The sequence below is a fragment of the Chelonoidis abingdonii genome, chromosome 25, assembly GCF_003597395.2.
Source record: "Chelonoidis abingdonii isolate Lonesome George chromosome 25, CheloAbing_2.0, whole genome shotgun sequence".
NCBI classification, from domain to species: domain Eukaryota; kingdom Metazoa; phylum Chordata; order Testudines; family Testudinidae; genus Chelonoidis; species Chelonoidis abingdonii.
The window spans coordinates 7,119,989-7,134,506 of record NC_133793.1 but is presented as its reverse complement, the minus strand read 5'-3'; the positions used below and the strand labels follow the sequence as shown (position 1 = coordinate 7,134,506).

Sequence of the window (14,518 nt, the reverse complement as noted above, 5' to 3'; positions counted from 1 at the left end):
CCCATCGACGTGCTCTGGGCTCGACTCCCCCGCCCTGTCCCTGCGGCGGAAGCGGGGTCCGGCCGGGGCGGCTGAGGCGTCGCGCGAAGCTGATGCAACCCGGCGCCGGCGACTGGAGCAGGGCAGCGGGGCGCCTCGCGGGTGAGCAGCGGAGCGCGTCGGGTCACGGTAAGGGCGGGGTCACACGGGGGCTCCCCAAGCCCCCCCATAGAGCCCCCGCCCGTGGGGGGTCCCCCCGGCCCACCCCTTCCCGGCGTAGCGGCCTGGCTGCCCCCCCCGTGGGGACCCCCTCGCGCCAGGCCCTGCCCCGCTGGCGGGCTCGGCGGGAGGGGCTCTGCGAGTTAGTGGACCCCTCCCACTTCGGGACCAGCTGCCGGAGCTGCCAGGGGGGCGCGCTCACTGGCCTGGGGGAGCATGGGAGCGCTCCGCCACAGCCGTTATTATGGCGGAGACAACATGATCCAGGACCACAGGACAAGGCAGGAAGAACCCCCCCCCCCCCCATCTTTCGGAGCCGTGGTTTCCAGCGTGACCAGAGGGCAACTGTGAAAAATCGGGACGGGGCTGGGGGGTAATAGGAGCCTATATAAGAAAAAGGCCCCCAAATCGGGACTGTCCCTATAAAATCGGGACATCTGGTCACCCTGAGCCTGGGTGACAAACACAAGACATTGGGATTACGCTCATAGGAGCGTAAATTTCAACCTCGGTGGTGGTACTGAAAATCCGGAGGGATGAATCAAGCTACTGGCATGTTTAGTATCCATGGTAGTAACCTATTTAGGAAGGCTGGAAAGGGAGGGGCACTCCATGTCAGTAATGGCATCAGCTGTTTCCGAGTCCCTGGTAACTCAGAGGAAAATTATCTTAAATGCTCATGGATCAGTGTTCTATCAGATAAAACACAAGGTGGGATATTAGTTGATGTTTGCTACCGACCACCAAATAGCCCAAGGGAACAGGAGGACAGCCATATCTATAATATGTGTGTGTTGGGGGGAAAGCTGTGTGATCACAGACTCATATGGGGGATTTCAGTTTGAGTGACATATGGAGAGGTCTCATGCTACTAGTATTAAAGCATCGTTGGAATTTCTAAACACTATATATGACAATTTTAATAACTCAAAAAGTGTTGAAGCCAACACAGAGGAATTCTTTATTAGATCTTGCTTTACCAGATGTAGTAGAAACATAGGCCCTTGTATCAGAGGCCTGGTATAAGGCAAGACCTGCTCACAGAGTCTGGCAAGAACAGGGCTGATATTGCAGAAATACATATTCCTAAAAAGTGCTAGTCACAGAGTATTCACACAAACACATTCCGATATCAAGTAGTACCAGAACATTCCGACGCCAGGGAGGTACAAAAACATTCCCCAAGGATAACAGGAACACACTGACCCCCCTAAAAGATAAGGTCAGGATGACAGTACGTAACTTGTTTATATCAGGGTAAAAGATGTATCTCAGGAGTATCTTTGGCCAGTTGAGGGAGGAATGGAAAGCCCTGCCACTGAGTGAGCTGCGTCCATTGTCATGGGCTTACATGTCTTAGTATCCTTGTAGAGTCCGCCAGGTGCTATTACTGTGCTTCGCCTGGCACCTTCATAAACATTAACAGATCTTGTGTGTCATTGAGCGGTTCGTTCAAGGTCTGTTGTGCTGGCTGGCTGCGCACAGCTGGGGCAGCACACAGAAAGAACACACATGTAGCCAAACATCTGACCACACCAGATAAAGCTGTGAACAGATTTAGTTTTGATCACAGAACTAAAAAGTAATGGTGGCTTAAGTACAAGCAATATTGACTTGATCACATTTATAATGTGCAAGTAGAATAAAGTCCAAACCAGTAATATATATACTTGGTACTTTAACAGGACCAATATCACAAAGCTGAAAACAATTATGAGCCAAATCGTCTGTAAGGAAGAATTTAATCAGAAAAAAGTGAATGATAATTGGGAATCATATAAGAACACCTTACCAGATGTCCAAAAATCCATATTCTAGAAAGAAGGCCATAATGGGTTAAAAACAAAATCTTGGTTTAGAGGAGAAGTAAAGGCAGGTGTTTAAAAAAATATAGAAGAAGGGAAGTTGATAGTAATGAATATAATTCAGAAGTTGGGAACTGTACAAAATTGATTAGGAAAGTAAAGGGATACAAGGAGAAATCCATGACTAGCCGAGTTAAGGACAATAAGGAGACATTTTTAAAATATATTAGGAACAAAAAGAATCCTGACAATGGTATTGGTCCATTACTAGATGGAAATGGTAGAATTATCAATAATAATACAGAAAAGGCAAAAATGTTCAATAAATATTCCTGTTTTGGGGGGAGGGAGACAGAAACAGATGCTTATGCTCTCATCTGGTGATGCTAACACTCTTCGCATTCCATTAGTTTCTGTGGAGGATAGACACTTTTAAATCTGCATGTCCCAATATCTTGCATCCAAGAACTTCCTGAGGGTCTCCCTGGACTGTTCATGTTGATTTTTAATAAGTCTTGGGGCATTGGGGAAGTTCCAGAAGACAGAAAGAAATCTAATGTTGTGCCAGTTTTTAAAAAGAGTAAATGGGATGACCTGGGTAATTGTAGGCTTGTCAGCCTGACCTTGATCCTGGCAAGGTAATGGAGTGGCTGACACATTATTCTCCTTTAATTCATTATTGAGTGAGTCATGTAATTAATGTAAAGCAACAATGGATTTATGGAAAATAGAGCCTGTCAAAATAACTTGATATCTTTTTTTAATGAGATTACATGTTTGGTTGACAAAGGTAATAGTGTTGACACAGGATACTTAGACTTCTGTAAGGTGTTTGACTTAGCACCCTACGATATTTTGAATTAAAAAAATTAGAATGATATAAAGTTAGTGTGGCACACATTAAATGGAGTAAAAACTTGCTAACTGATGGTTTCAAAATATAATTATAAACGGGGAATCATCATCAAAGGAGTGTGTTTCCAGTAGGGTCCCTCAGGGATTGGTTCTTGGCCTTATGCTATTTAACATTTTTATCAATGAAACAACACACAAATTGGGGAGCAGGTAAATAGTGAAGAGGGCAGGTCACTGATTCAGAGCAATCTGGATTGCTTGGTAAACTGGGCACAAGCAAACAATGTGTGTTTTAATGCGGCTAAATGTAAATGTCTACATCTAGGAACAAAGAGTGTAGGCCACATTCCAGGATGGAAAACTCTATCCCAGGAAGCAATGACTCTGAAAGAGATTTGAGGGTCACGGTGGATAATCAGCTAGATATGAGCTCCTAGTGTGAAGCTGTGGCCAAAAGAGCTGATGCAATCCTGGGATGCATAAACAGGGGACTCTCAAGTAGGAGTGGAGGGGTTATTTTGCATCTGTATTTGGCATTGATGCGACCGCTGCTGGAATACTGTGCCCAGGTCTGGTGTCCGTGATTCAAGAAGGATGTTGATAAATTGGAGAAGGTTCAGGAAAGAGCCACAAGAATGATTAAAGGGTTAATGATAGACTCAAGGAGCTCCATATACTTAGCTTAACAAAGAGCAGGTTATGGGAAGACTTGATCACAATCTGTAATTATCTACATGGGGAACAAATGTTTAATAATGGGCTCGTCAGTCTAACATGATCCAATGGCTGGAAGCTGAAACTAGACAAATTCAGACTGGAAATAAGGTGTAAATTGTTAACAGTGAGAGTAATTAACCATTGGAACGTTTCACCCAGGGTCGTGATTGATTCTCCATCGCTGACAAATTTTTAAATCAAGCTTGGGTGTTTTCTAAAAGCTTTGCTCTAGGTATGATTTTGGGGAAGTTCTGTGGGCTGTACTGTATAGGGGATCAGACTAGATGACCTTGGAATCTATGGTTTCAAACCGATGGCTGGGGAGTGAAAGTCTCTGTGCCCCACTATCCAACCCTGCCTGCCCCCGCTCTGTGAGTGGGGAGGGGGGAGAGATGCCTCCCTGCCAGGGTCAGAAGGTGGTTATAGATATTTAACAGAGTCTGAACCGCCCCAGGGCAGGTGCCTTGCCCATGCCCTCTAGTGAGCTGTGCCAAGAGACCAGCAAGGGAAGTGAGCCCCACACAGCTTCCCCTCCCACTACACAAGGACATCAGGGTGTGTGCCTCTCCCTGTGTGCAGGGGCAGTGGGATCTGTGCCCTGGCTGAGCGGGAAACCACACTAGGAGTCCTCCCCCTATGACTATCAGGAGGGTTCCCCTCCCTCCCTTTCCTCCTGTGACATGTCTTCTGTTTAATCACAGTTTGTAACAGCTTGACTGGTCAAAGGCTGACGCAATGGGGGACGAGCTGACTCCGAGGGAGAAATGCCACCTGATCACCCGGAACCTACAGGTACCTCTGGAGTGGGGGCCTTCTCTGCCCAGTTACTGAGACAAGAAATACAAAGGGATATGTGCCTCGCTCTACTTATCTAATGATTATTACTTGTGTTACGGTAATGCCAAGGATCCCACTGCACCAGGGGCTGTACACAAAGCCAGTCCTTGCCCCAGAAAGCTCCCAGTCTAAGAAGTGTCCTGAGGATTGGGGTGCGCCTTGTGCACCCCTCCGTAGATGATTGTGGAGTTGCTGTTGTAACTGCGCTTCTGGGCTTGGTTCCTGCCTCTGCCGTACTGTGACCTTGAGAAGCCCCTTAACCTCTTTGTGCCTCCATTTCTCCAGCTGCAGTATAGGGAGAATAGTGAGCTGCCTTACAGAGGTTTTTCTTTATCTCTTGGCTCTTCCATAATGCTCATCAAGTGCCTCACAGTCACTAATGGATTTATCAACTCAGCAGCTCAGTGAGATCGATAAAGATCATTGTCCCTATTCTGGAGAGGGGAAACTGAGGCACGGAGAAACTAAACAACTCGCCCAAGGCTAGAGAGAGCCAGGTATAAAACCTAGATCCCCTGATCCAGAGTTTTAACCGGATGACCATCCTTCCTCTCTTGGAGTTACGAGCCCAGTGTATTGCGTTCCTTCTCCCATGGCTGGCATGGTCTCTGCTGGGTCAGTAGGCATGCTGAGTCTGTTGTGCTGTGTAACATGCAGCCTCTGGTTTCCTCGCAGGAGGTTCTCGGGGAGGATAAGCTGATGACCATCCTGAAAGAGCGAGATCTGAAGGTGTACTGGGGGACAGCCACGACAGGCAAGCCTCATGTAGCCTACTTCGTACCAATGTCCAAGATTGCAGACTTCCTGAAGGCTGGATGTGAGGTACCTGCTCTACCCTAGATGCTGAGACCTTGGGGAGGACAAAGAGAGAGAAGGGAAGCTTCAGACCCAAAGAGGTCAGGAGCATGGGATACCTTCAACTCCGTGCTGGGTGGCAGAAAGGAACCTGTAACACCTCTTATCTGTGTAACACCCAGCGTGACGTGCCCAACTCCCCCTCCCGTTCTGTGCCAGGTGACGATCCTGTTCGCTGACCTCCATGCGTACCTAGACAACATGAAGGCGCCGTGGGAGCTGCTGGAGCTGCGCACGCAATACTACGAGACCGTGATCAAGGCCATGCTGGAGAGCATCGGCGTGCCTCTCGACAAGCTGAAATTCGTCCGGGGCACTGACTACCAGCTCAGCAAGTGAGCTTGCGGCAGCCTGCTCCTCTCACAGGGAGTGTTCCCTCCATTGCCTGGGGGTGGGATTTGATGGCTACTATGAGAGAGAGGGGACAAGCGGCATGGAAGGAGTGAGCCTCGGCTATCTCACGTGCTGACCAGCTCCACAAAGGAATCCGGGGGTGGGGGAGACAAGTGGGATATTGAGCCAGCTGGGGGATCTGGCTGTTCTGAGCCAGTGTCATTCAGGAAAGGGGGTTTGGGGGGTAAGATAGCTACACACCTGATTTCTCTCCGCTGCCGCCAGTGTCCCCCTTTGCGTGCGGTGGCTATAGAAGAGGAAGGTTTGAAGCTTCCATTTGTCTGGCTTCAGCAGCAGCATCGACCTGTTCTCCCCGCAGGGAATACACATTGGACGTCTACAGGCTCTCCTCTCTAGTCACGCAGCACGATGCCAAGAAAGCTGGAGCAGAGGTGGTGAAGCAAGTGGAGCATCCCTTGCTGAGCGGTCTGCTCTACCCAGGACTGCAGGTACCTTTCGGGAGGGGGGCAGACACCCTGAAGGAACCCATTCCCATCCCTGGAAGGCTGCAATGCATGCACCAAGCTGATGGCAGTCCCCCTCCCCCTACTGCTGATTAGGGCAGATTTTCTTTCACGCTAATCAGCATGAGTATCTGATGTGCAGCCCAAATCTCGAGGACTTCACCTGGTGTCGGTGCAGTGCATGGATATAATGGAGGTTTGGCTGGTTGTTTTCACTGGTGTTTGTACCAGTTGCACAATATCCCTACGTATCCAGGATGGGTGTGGGATTCCACTTTCATGTGGAGCTGGAATTCCCAGCCCTGAGAGCTGGGTGGATTTCTAGGGTGTGAATGCTAAAAGTCTGATGTCAGCTGGGGTGTGGGAGTCCTCGTGCTGCAGCGTCATGCTCGTGGGTGTGTTCTCCCCACAGGCCCTGGATGAGGAGTACTTGAAGGTTGATGCTCAGTTTGGAGGAGTGGATCAGAGGAAGATTTTCACCTTTGCAGAAAAGGTTAGAACTGGGGAGTGTTTTGAACTTCCAGAAACGCAAGAGGGTCCCCCAGGTGGCTGGTTCCAGGTCTCTTTGAGCAGGGGTTGGACTAGATGACCTCCTTAGGTCCCTTCCAACCCTGATAATCTATGACTCTGTGAACTCTGCCTGCAGCTGGATGGCCAGCATTGTCTAATGCAGAGTATCTGTGAGGTCACCCAGACCTCTCTTCAGATTCCTGCTGCTGCCCATTGGTGCTCCGTGGCTGCTGATGTAGCTGTTCACAGGGATGCACTGTCAGGTCAATGTTTGCAGCTGGGGCCTTGCCGCATGCACGAGTGACAGTGACATGGCTTTTCCTTCCCTCTCAGTGTCTAATGGTGCCTGCCGCTCGCTCCCCCCTGCAGTTTGCCCACTGGCGTGTGCTGGGAGTGGGTCTGGGCTGATTGAAGAATGGAGCCTCCTCCAAGCAGAGGGGCTTGGGATTCAGCAACATGTTTTGAGCCCAACTTTCTGCATTGGGGGATGTCTTGAGCCCAGATGCTAGGGAGGAAGAATGCACTGGGGAGTGATGGTGAAAGCTGCTCCTCAGATGAGGATGCTTAAAGACTTTTAATTCCTTTTCCTTCCCTAGTACCTGCCCTCCTTGGGCTATGCCAAGCGCCTCCATTTGATGAACCCAATGGTTCCGGGGCTGACAGGCACCAAGATGAGCTCTTCAGAAGAGGTAGGTTGATGAACCACATCAGTCTGTGCAGCATTCTGCAGGGCGAGGAGTCTAACCCTTTAGGGCTGGTAGGAACCCCATTGGCTGAGAAAGGAGCCCTCCTCTCTTCTTACTGTTGGTGGTGGCTTGAGAGAGGTGGTACCAACTCCAGCACACCCTGCCTCTTCTAGGGCGGAGGTAGGGAAAGATGCTGAGAGCCCCAGAACAGAGACAGGCGCCCTCAGGTTCACTGAAGGTAGCTTGGCTGCAGAGCTCTGAACCTTACAACTGGGCTAAAGTAACACTCCTCTGCATCCAGGGTGATACTAAATTAGTGCAGGATCCTGAGTGGCTGCACTGCCTGCTTCTGGTTTCAGCTCACAGGTCTCCTCTTCTCCTCCCATGTCCTAGGAATCGAAGATCGACCTTCTGGATCGGAAGGAGGACGTGAAGAAGAAACTGAAGAAGGCATTTTGTGAGCCGGGAAACGTGGAGAGCAACGGCATTCTGTCATTCATCAAGCACGTCCTCTTCTCACTCAAGTCAGGTGACTGTCTCCATGCCCTGGAGAGGTGTGTGGCGGGAGTGTCTTTCATCAGAGCCCTTGCTGGGCCACGGCTGCTTAAATGTAGGCAAGAGGCAGGAAAGTGAGCATGTGTTTCTCTGCATCCTAATGCAAGGCACCCATTTGTGTGCTCCAGAACCTGGCACTGCCTCCACTTCTCCGAGAGCCAGAAAGGAGACACCATCCACTTATAGCAACGACATGACCTTTTCTGGTCCCTGCTGCGATACCCCTCATCAGTTGTTGGGGGGAGGTGAGGAGGGGGCGTTATTAGAGTTGCCAGTGGGGACAGTGCTTCAGCAATTTGTCTTCAGCTCGGTTAATCTGACCTTCTAAACCCTCCTTGTGTCACAGAGTTTGTGATATTGAGAGAGACAAAATGGGGAGGAAACAAAACCTACATGACTTACGAAGAGCTGGAAAAGGACTTTGCAACTGAGGTAACGCAGGGCAGGGGGTTGCTATCCACCTCCTCATGCCCACACTGCTTTGTGCATGGAAAAACTCCTGGAGCATGCAGAGAGGCCCAGGCTGTTTCCTCTGTCACAGGCTTTGAGTAGTGGGGAAAATGTTGATCTCTTGCACCACATGTAAGTCTGTAGGGTTGCATGGGGCATCAGTGAGGGCAGATTCTGGGCCAGTGAGTGTGGTGGTGCAGGTGCTATGATGATATGAGTCAGCTACACCCAGGAGCAGCCAGACAATCAGTGGCTAGTGCAGTATCCCCTGTCTGTAAGTCTAGTTGTTAATGATCTTCCATTTCTGGCAGTACCTTTCCTCTCTCTGAAGCCTCCAAATTTATCAATACACAGATCACCCACAGGGAAATGCAGCCATCTCTGGGTGGGAAAACATTGGCTGTTCAGTGGTGCAAAGCAGCACTGCCCAACAATTTAGGATAACAAGTGGAGAAGAATCTGGTTCCGGTTTAAGCCTCAGGGAAGTTTGAGGGAGATAGAATGTCATTATCAAAGCTAGAATTTGACCAGGGTGGTGGGGTAATGTCCCTGCTCTTTGCTGGCAGGGGAGGGGAAAATACCATGAGATCTCTAACTACAATGGTGAGGACTTCAGTTTTACATTTCCAGTGCCACAGCACCTCCTAGCACCACAAAGGAGCATTGGGTGTGGCCCTGACTCCCAGGAGAGCATGGCTGAGTCACCAACCCCATATCATGCAGCTTCCAGCTATTCCTCTGGGGGACGGGTCTCCCATCCAGCTAGTGACTCAGCCCTGTCCTTTTTAGGATGTGATCCCATTAACTCTCACAGCATAAGTCACTGGCTGACTCACCTTACAGCTTTCAAAGACACATTTGTCTAAATGGGCACAGTCATACAAAACTGCTCCTCCCTTCCAGTCCACTTCTCCCCATACCCCAGAGAAAATCTCCTCCACAAACCCTTTTCTTTATTCACGTGGCAGGTTGTGCACCCGGGGGACCTGAAGAGCTCAGTGGAAGTGGCTCTGAACAAGCTGCTTGACCCCATTAGAGAGAAGTTCAACACCCCAGAACTGAAGAAATTGACCAGCACAGCATATCCTGACCTGTCTAAATCCAGTAAGCGAATGCCATGAGCTTCCAAGGGAGGGGAATCCTTGTTACGAAGGCCTGGGCTAGGGAGATGAGTCCTCCTGGTGGAGCTAAGAACAAACAGAAAAAATTCTGGAACTTGAATTCTGCCAGCAATGACCACGGGTGGCTCAGAGTCTGGGTGATACAGGCCTTGGTCTCACCGCCTGATGCAGCTCTTCTTCCTGCCTCTCTTTGGCCACCATCTGTCACATCTGACTTGGCTTGCCCCCAGCAACAAGGGCTGATGAAAGAATGACCTATGGCCATGTGCCTACCCCAGAAACTACAGATCCCAGCATGCAGTGGTCCATTTCTATTGGAGCTGAAGTCAAGCTGGAACAGTACATGCTGGGATCTGTGGTCCGCACAGGCTGTATTAGAGATGAGGGTGGCTGCAATTTGCTTGATTTGTATGTGAATTGGTTGCTGCTGGCAAACTAGAAACAGTGACCCTTGTCTGAGAAGAGTTCAGGTTCTCCTAGTTCCTGCACCCCTCCCACAAATGCACCTTCCCTTGTGGCTGGGCACAACTCTTCTCAGGGCAGGCTGGTTTTACTCACTCACTCTTTCTTTTGCACATGCAGAGGCCTCAGTGAAAAACTCCACCAAGATTTCGAACCCTGAGGATGTGGTCCCGTCCCAACTGGACATCCGTGTTGGCAAAGTGATCAGCGTGGAAAAGGTACCAATGCTGTAGCAAGGATCCTGTGACAGGAGAGCAGGGATGGCAAAGAAAGTGGGGGCAAACAGTGGTTTGCAAGGAAAGTAAATCCTTCCAGGCTTGTCAGAACGGGTTTGCTCTGCAGGAGCAGCACCTTGCAGCAATTCTTCCCTGAGGTTTCTGAGAGTCCTGTGCCTGGCAAGTCCCCATACAGGAGGGACTGGGCTTGGGAAGCAATGAGATTAGTAACTGGGTCCTGTCCACCAGGAGTCCTGATCCCAATATGGCATCTCTGGGCTGCTTGGTACCAGAATAGGGGGCAGTGGGTTGGTAACATATTAGATGGCAGTTTTTTTCCACAGAGCTGTTTAATTATCAAGGCTTAATGAGCTCACCAGGTGCTGGGAAATAGGCCTTACCTTTCATCAGTGATGGTCATGCTCTGGAACGCAGCTGAGCGAGGCAGGTGGGGATCTAGAAATGATCACTGATGTCTCTGAATTGGAGGAGTGTTGGAACAAAGATGGTGCTGGGGGTGAGACCTGCCACCAGACAGCACGCTCCTCCCTTAACAGCTCTGTACTATTAACACAGGAAGGTTAACCTGGGGAACTCACTTCTGCAAGACCTTTGAGGCGAATAACTTAGTTTAAACAAAAAGATCAGATGCTTTAATGAATGAAAACCTTTTTGCAGTCACACAGCACAGGACTAATCAAAGCAAATTACCGGGGCCAGTGATCATGATGCTTCAGTGCCTTGGATGATCACCTGCTGGGGTCAGGAAGAAATTTTCTGCTCCCCAAAACTCTTCATTAGTGAGATAGTATTGTAGAGAGGGGACTTATCCCCAAAAGCAGTCAGCATCAGTCCCTGTTAAGGTCCTGGACTAGATGAGCTAGACAGGTGTTACATGCTCCCATTAATCTCATCTGATGGTGAGCAGCTATCAAGGAAATTGCCCCAGGGGAAATTCTCCCTCTTGGACCTGTCAGTTGCCTCTTCCTAGCCTGAGATGAGCGGGCAGGAATGGGGATAAGGATTTGGATCATCCAAAAGTGGAGGCTGCTCTGGGGGCCTTGTTTCCTCATGGAGTGACTCAAGCACTCATTTGGAGTGCATATGTAAACCACATGAGCACCTTCCTGGCCATGGGTGCTCTCAGCCTCCATTCCCGAGGGATGACCGTTCCCAGCTGCTCAGCTGTACCTGCATTGGCATTTGCATTGGCAGCACCCTGATGCCGACAGCCTGTACCTGGAGAAGATTGACGTGGGTGAGCCCGAACCCCGGACGGTGATCAGCGGCCTGGTGCAGTTTGTGCCGAAGGAGCAGCTGCAGGATAGGATGGTGGTGCTGCTGTGCAACCTGAAGCCCCAGAAGATGAGGGGAGTGGAGTCCCAGGGCATGCTGCTGTGTGCTTCCAGGTGAGGGGAGGCAGGGATAATGAGGCTGGATTTCAACTTGTTTCCCATATGGGGCAGGAGGGGAGAATACAGCCTAGTCCCCCATCACCACTCACAACATCCAGGCTGCCTGTTGACCCCTGGCTCTTTGCTCTCCTACGGGGAGAACAGGCCCCTTCTTTGAGGTGCTAGCTGGTCTCCCTGTTTCTCCGCAGTGTGGGAGAGCCCCGTCAAGTGGAGCCCCTGGACCCTCCAGCAGGTTCCTGCCCAGGGGAGCGTGTCTATGTGGAAGGCTGCGAGAGCGGGCAGCCTGATGACGAGCTCAAACCCAAGAAGAGAATCTTTGAGAAGTTGCAGGTAAGCGGGGGAAGCTTCTTGCCCACGATGGGACTGGCTGCTGCTGGGGACAGGGCCCATCTCTACAGTCGGAGCCCTCTCCTCACCCAGGTAGCCTACAGCAGCCCTCTCACAGCTTCAGGCTCTCACAGCACTTTATGGCCCCTGTGAGAGATGGGGATGTCGCCCCTCTTTCCAGGTGGGGAGACTGAGTTACTTTCATGCAGTGTGCCTCATGTGAGGGCACACAGAGGGCAGAGCAGAGCCTAGAACTGGAGTCTCCAGTCCTGTGCTCTATCCCCCCTGCCTGGAGAGAAGATGAACACAACTGGCACAACACTGTCTAATCCTGGCTAGCCAGGCATCTGCCAGCTGTCAGTTAACTGGCAGTGGGGCTGGGGTGATTGTACTCCCTGGGGAGGCCAAGAAGGCAGCTATTGGCAGAGACCTGTTTAGACCCAGTCCATCTCAGTGGGGTCTTGTTACCTAGGAGCTGGCAGGCTGTTGCCACTTAAGGCCAGTGTCCAGTGGTCAGAGAGGGTGAGTGGGAGTCAGGACTCCTGGGTTCTGTTTTCTGCTCTGCCACTTACTTGCTGCATGGCTTTGGGCAAGTCACATTCCTGGTGTGTACCTCAGTTTCCCCAATGTAAAATGAGGAGTGGGATATCCTGTAGAGAGGTAAGGAGGCTACTCGCATTGCTGGGAAAGCACTCAAAGATCATTTAGTGAAAACAGTGCCTGTGCCCCCACTTTGCTTCACCATTGGTGCCTAAAGTGAGGGTTAAGGGCCCCTTTTGCCCTTAATGAGTTACGTGGCAGCATTCCCTGTTAGACATTAGCTGGCATCCCTTCCTGGGGCCTGGCAGGAGCAGTGTGCCTGTGCCCAGGGATTTGGGAGGTTGTGGGGGCCTCAAACAAGGATTCCTAGCCCCAAGGCCACATACTGCAGGTGTGATCGGGATGAACAGGCATTGGCTAGCCAGTCTGACACGTCACCCCATCTGCCTCTCCCCAGGCTGACTTCCGGATCTCTGAGGACTTTGTTGCCCAGTGGAAGCAGAAGAATTTCATGACCAGGCTGGGGAATGTCTCGTGTAAAACCCTGAAGGGTGGGAACATCAGTTAACAAGTGCCAGCCCGTCCCCCTTGTCCTCTCCTCACCTGTTGCCATCCACTGCTCCATTTTGGGTTCTGTTCCCCCAACCTCCACCATGATCGCCGCAGGGCCACGCTCACCCCACTGCAGCATGCATCTAAGTGAGGGAGATTCAGCCCAAAGCTCCTGGGGCTCGAGGCTGAATGTGCGAAATGTGGTAGCCGGTTCACACCTTGCAACTGAACTTGGGTAGGTTTTGGTGGAGAACTGACCTCCAGAAGCAGCCTGTTTCCCTTCGAGCTGCTGTTGACCTGCTCCCACCCAGCTGATCTCTGGAGAAGGCCAAGCATGACTCAGGGACCATGTAGCTCCTGAGCACCCAGCAGGAGCTAGCGCTGCAACCTGTTGTCTGTCTCCCCTGTGAGTCCTCTTACGTGCAGCTCTCCTGAAATGTCCGAAGCCGGGGTAAAGTTATGATTTGTAAAAGCACAGGCTGGGTGGATTCCAGCCTCTTTGAAGGTTGCACTAGAGCTGGCTGGAAGCTGCTGCCATTGGAAAGCTCTGCTCATTTTAAATGCAAGTATTCCAGGGAAGAATAGTCGTTCAAACCTGTGTAGTTTGTAACGGGGAAGAGGGACTGCGGGACATCCTATGTAAAGACAGTCACCCTACATCTGCCTCAGCCCCCCCATGCGATCTGTGCAGGGCTTGAACTGCGAAGATGAGGGGGCTGGGCCTCTGGAGGGCACGCAAGGCTCTCCAGACAGGCAGGGCTGCTCTGCAAGCCTAGGGACAGGGTTGTGGAGCTCAGCCCATGGACCTGCAGGTGGGATCCTCTCCCTTTAGTATTGAATCTGAAGTCAATAAAGTGTGAAACTGCCTGAGGCGTGTGTGATGGGGACTGTCTTGCTGGAGCCAACAGCCGGATCTTTGAATGTGCGGGCAGGATTAACTGTGCTGAGCACCCCTGCCAGCCTCACTCCTGCATGTAGAGCTGGGTGAAGGTGCCAGCCCAGGAGCTCTGAGTCCTCCCTCCTGAAAGGTCTGGCACACGCAGGGACCTGCCTCTAGGAGCAGGAGGGGAGTTCTAGTCACTTCTTTCCCTCTGTTGAGCCATAGCCCAGTTGCAGCTGTGCTGGTTTCTTAGTGCTGTGGATATCTGTCCTGTTGCACTCACTGACTTTCCCCAGGCTCCCCTCACCGAGTACCACCTTTCAGATCTAGCACCTGTTACTGAGCCCTGAGTAGATTTGGTTGCCTGTGGAGATGCTAGAGCCTTTATCAGCAGTAGAGGCTGCTCCTACTTTCACATGGTGATAGGGGAACTGTGAAAGCAACAGCATGACTACAGGTGGATCTTAAGGTCCCTTATCCAGTGCAGAGCAGAAGGGGTAGCCATGTGAATGGCTGCAGCACCTCCACGATGAGCATGGATTGGGCAATTTGTCCCTCTGAACAGGTTTCAGCAGTGAGGGGGTTAACCCCTTGGACAGCTGGGAGGGGCAAGGCAGTTGTCTCCTGCCAGCTGCTTGATCCCTGCTTCAGGTGAGGTTAAACATCCCTCTGCTCTATCTC

At 51.0% G+C, this 14,518-nt stretch overlaps 1 protein-coding gene across 2 annotated transcripts; it reads left to right on the top strand.

Annotated features, from left to right (window-relative positions):
* The first annotated feature begins 22 nt into the window (after nucleotides 1-22).
* YARS1 (tyrosyl-tRNA synthetase 1) lies at nucleotides 23-13,824 on the top strand. 2 transcript variants are annotated; one of them, XM_032787771.2, is made up of 14 exons: nucleotides 23-168; nucleotides 4,277-4,367; nucleotides 5,088-5,234; nucleotides 5,427-5,602; nucleotides 5,980-6,109; nucleotides 6,537-6,617; nucleotides 7,231-7,323; nucleotides 7,714-7,849; nucleotides 8,222-8,307; nucleotides 9,294-9,429; nucleotides 10,029-10,126; nucleotides 11,339-11,532; nucleotides 11,727-11,868; nucleotides 12,863-13,824. In XM_032787771.2, exons 2-14 carry the CDS (start codon nucleotides 4,311-4,313, stop codon nucleotides 12,971-12,973), a joined length of 1,587 nt encoding a protein of 528 aa, XP_032643662.1. In that variant the 5' UTR covers nucleotides 23-168; nucleotides 4,277-4,310; the 3' UTR covers nucleotides 12,974-13,824. The 2 variants fall into 2 exon arrangements, with proteins under 2 accessions (XP_032643662.1, XP_032643663.1); XM_032787772.2 differs by having other exon boundaries at nucleotides 43-141.
* Nucleotides 13,825-14,518: the final 694 nt, after the last annotated feature.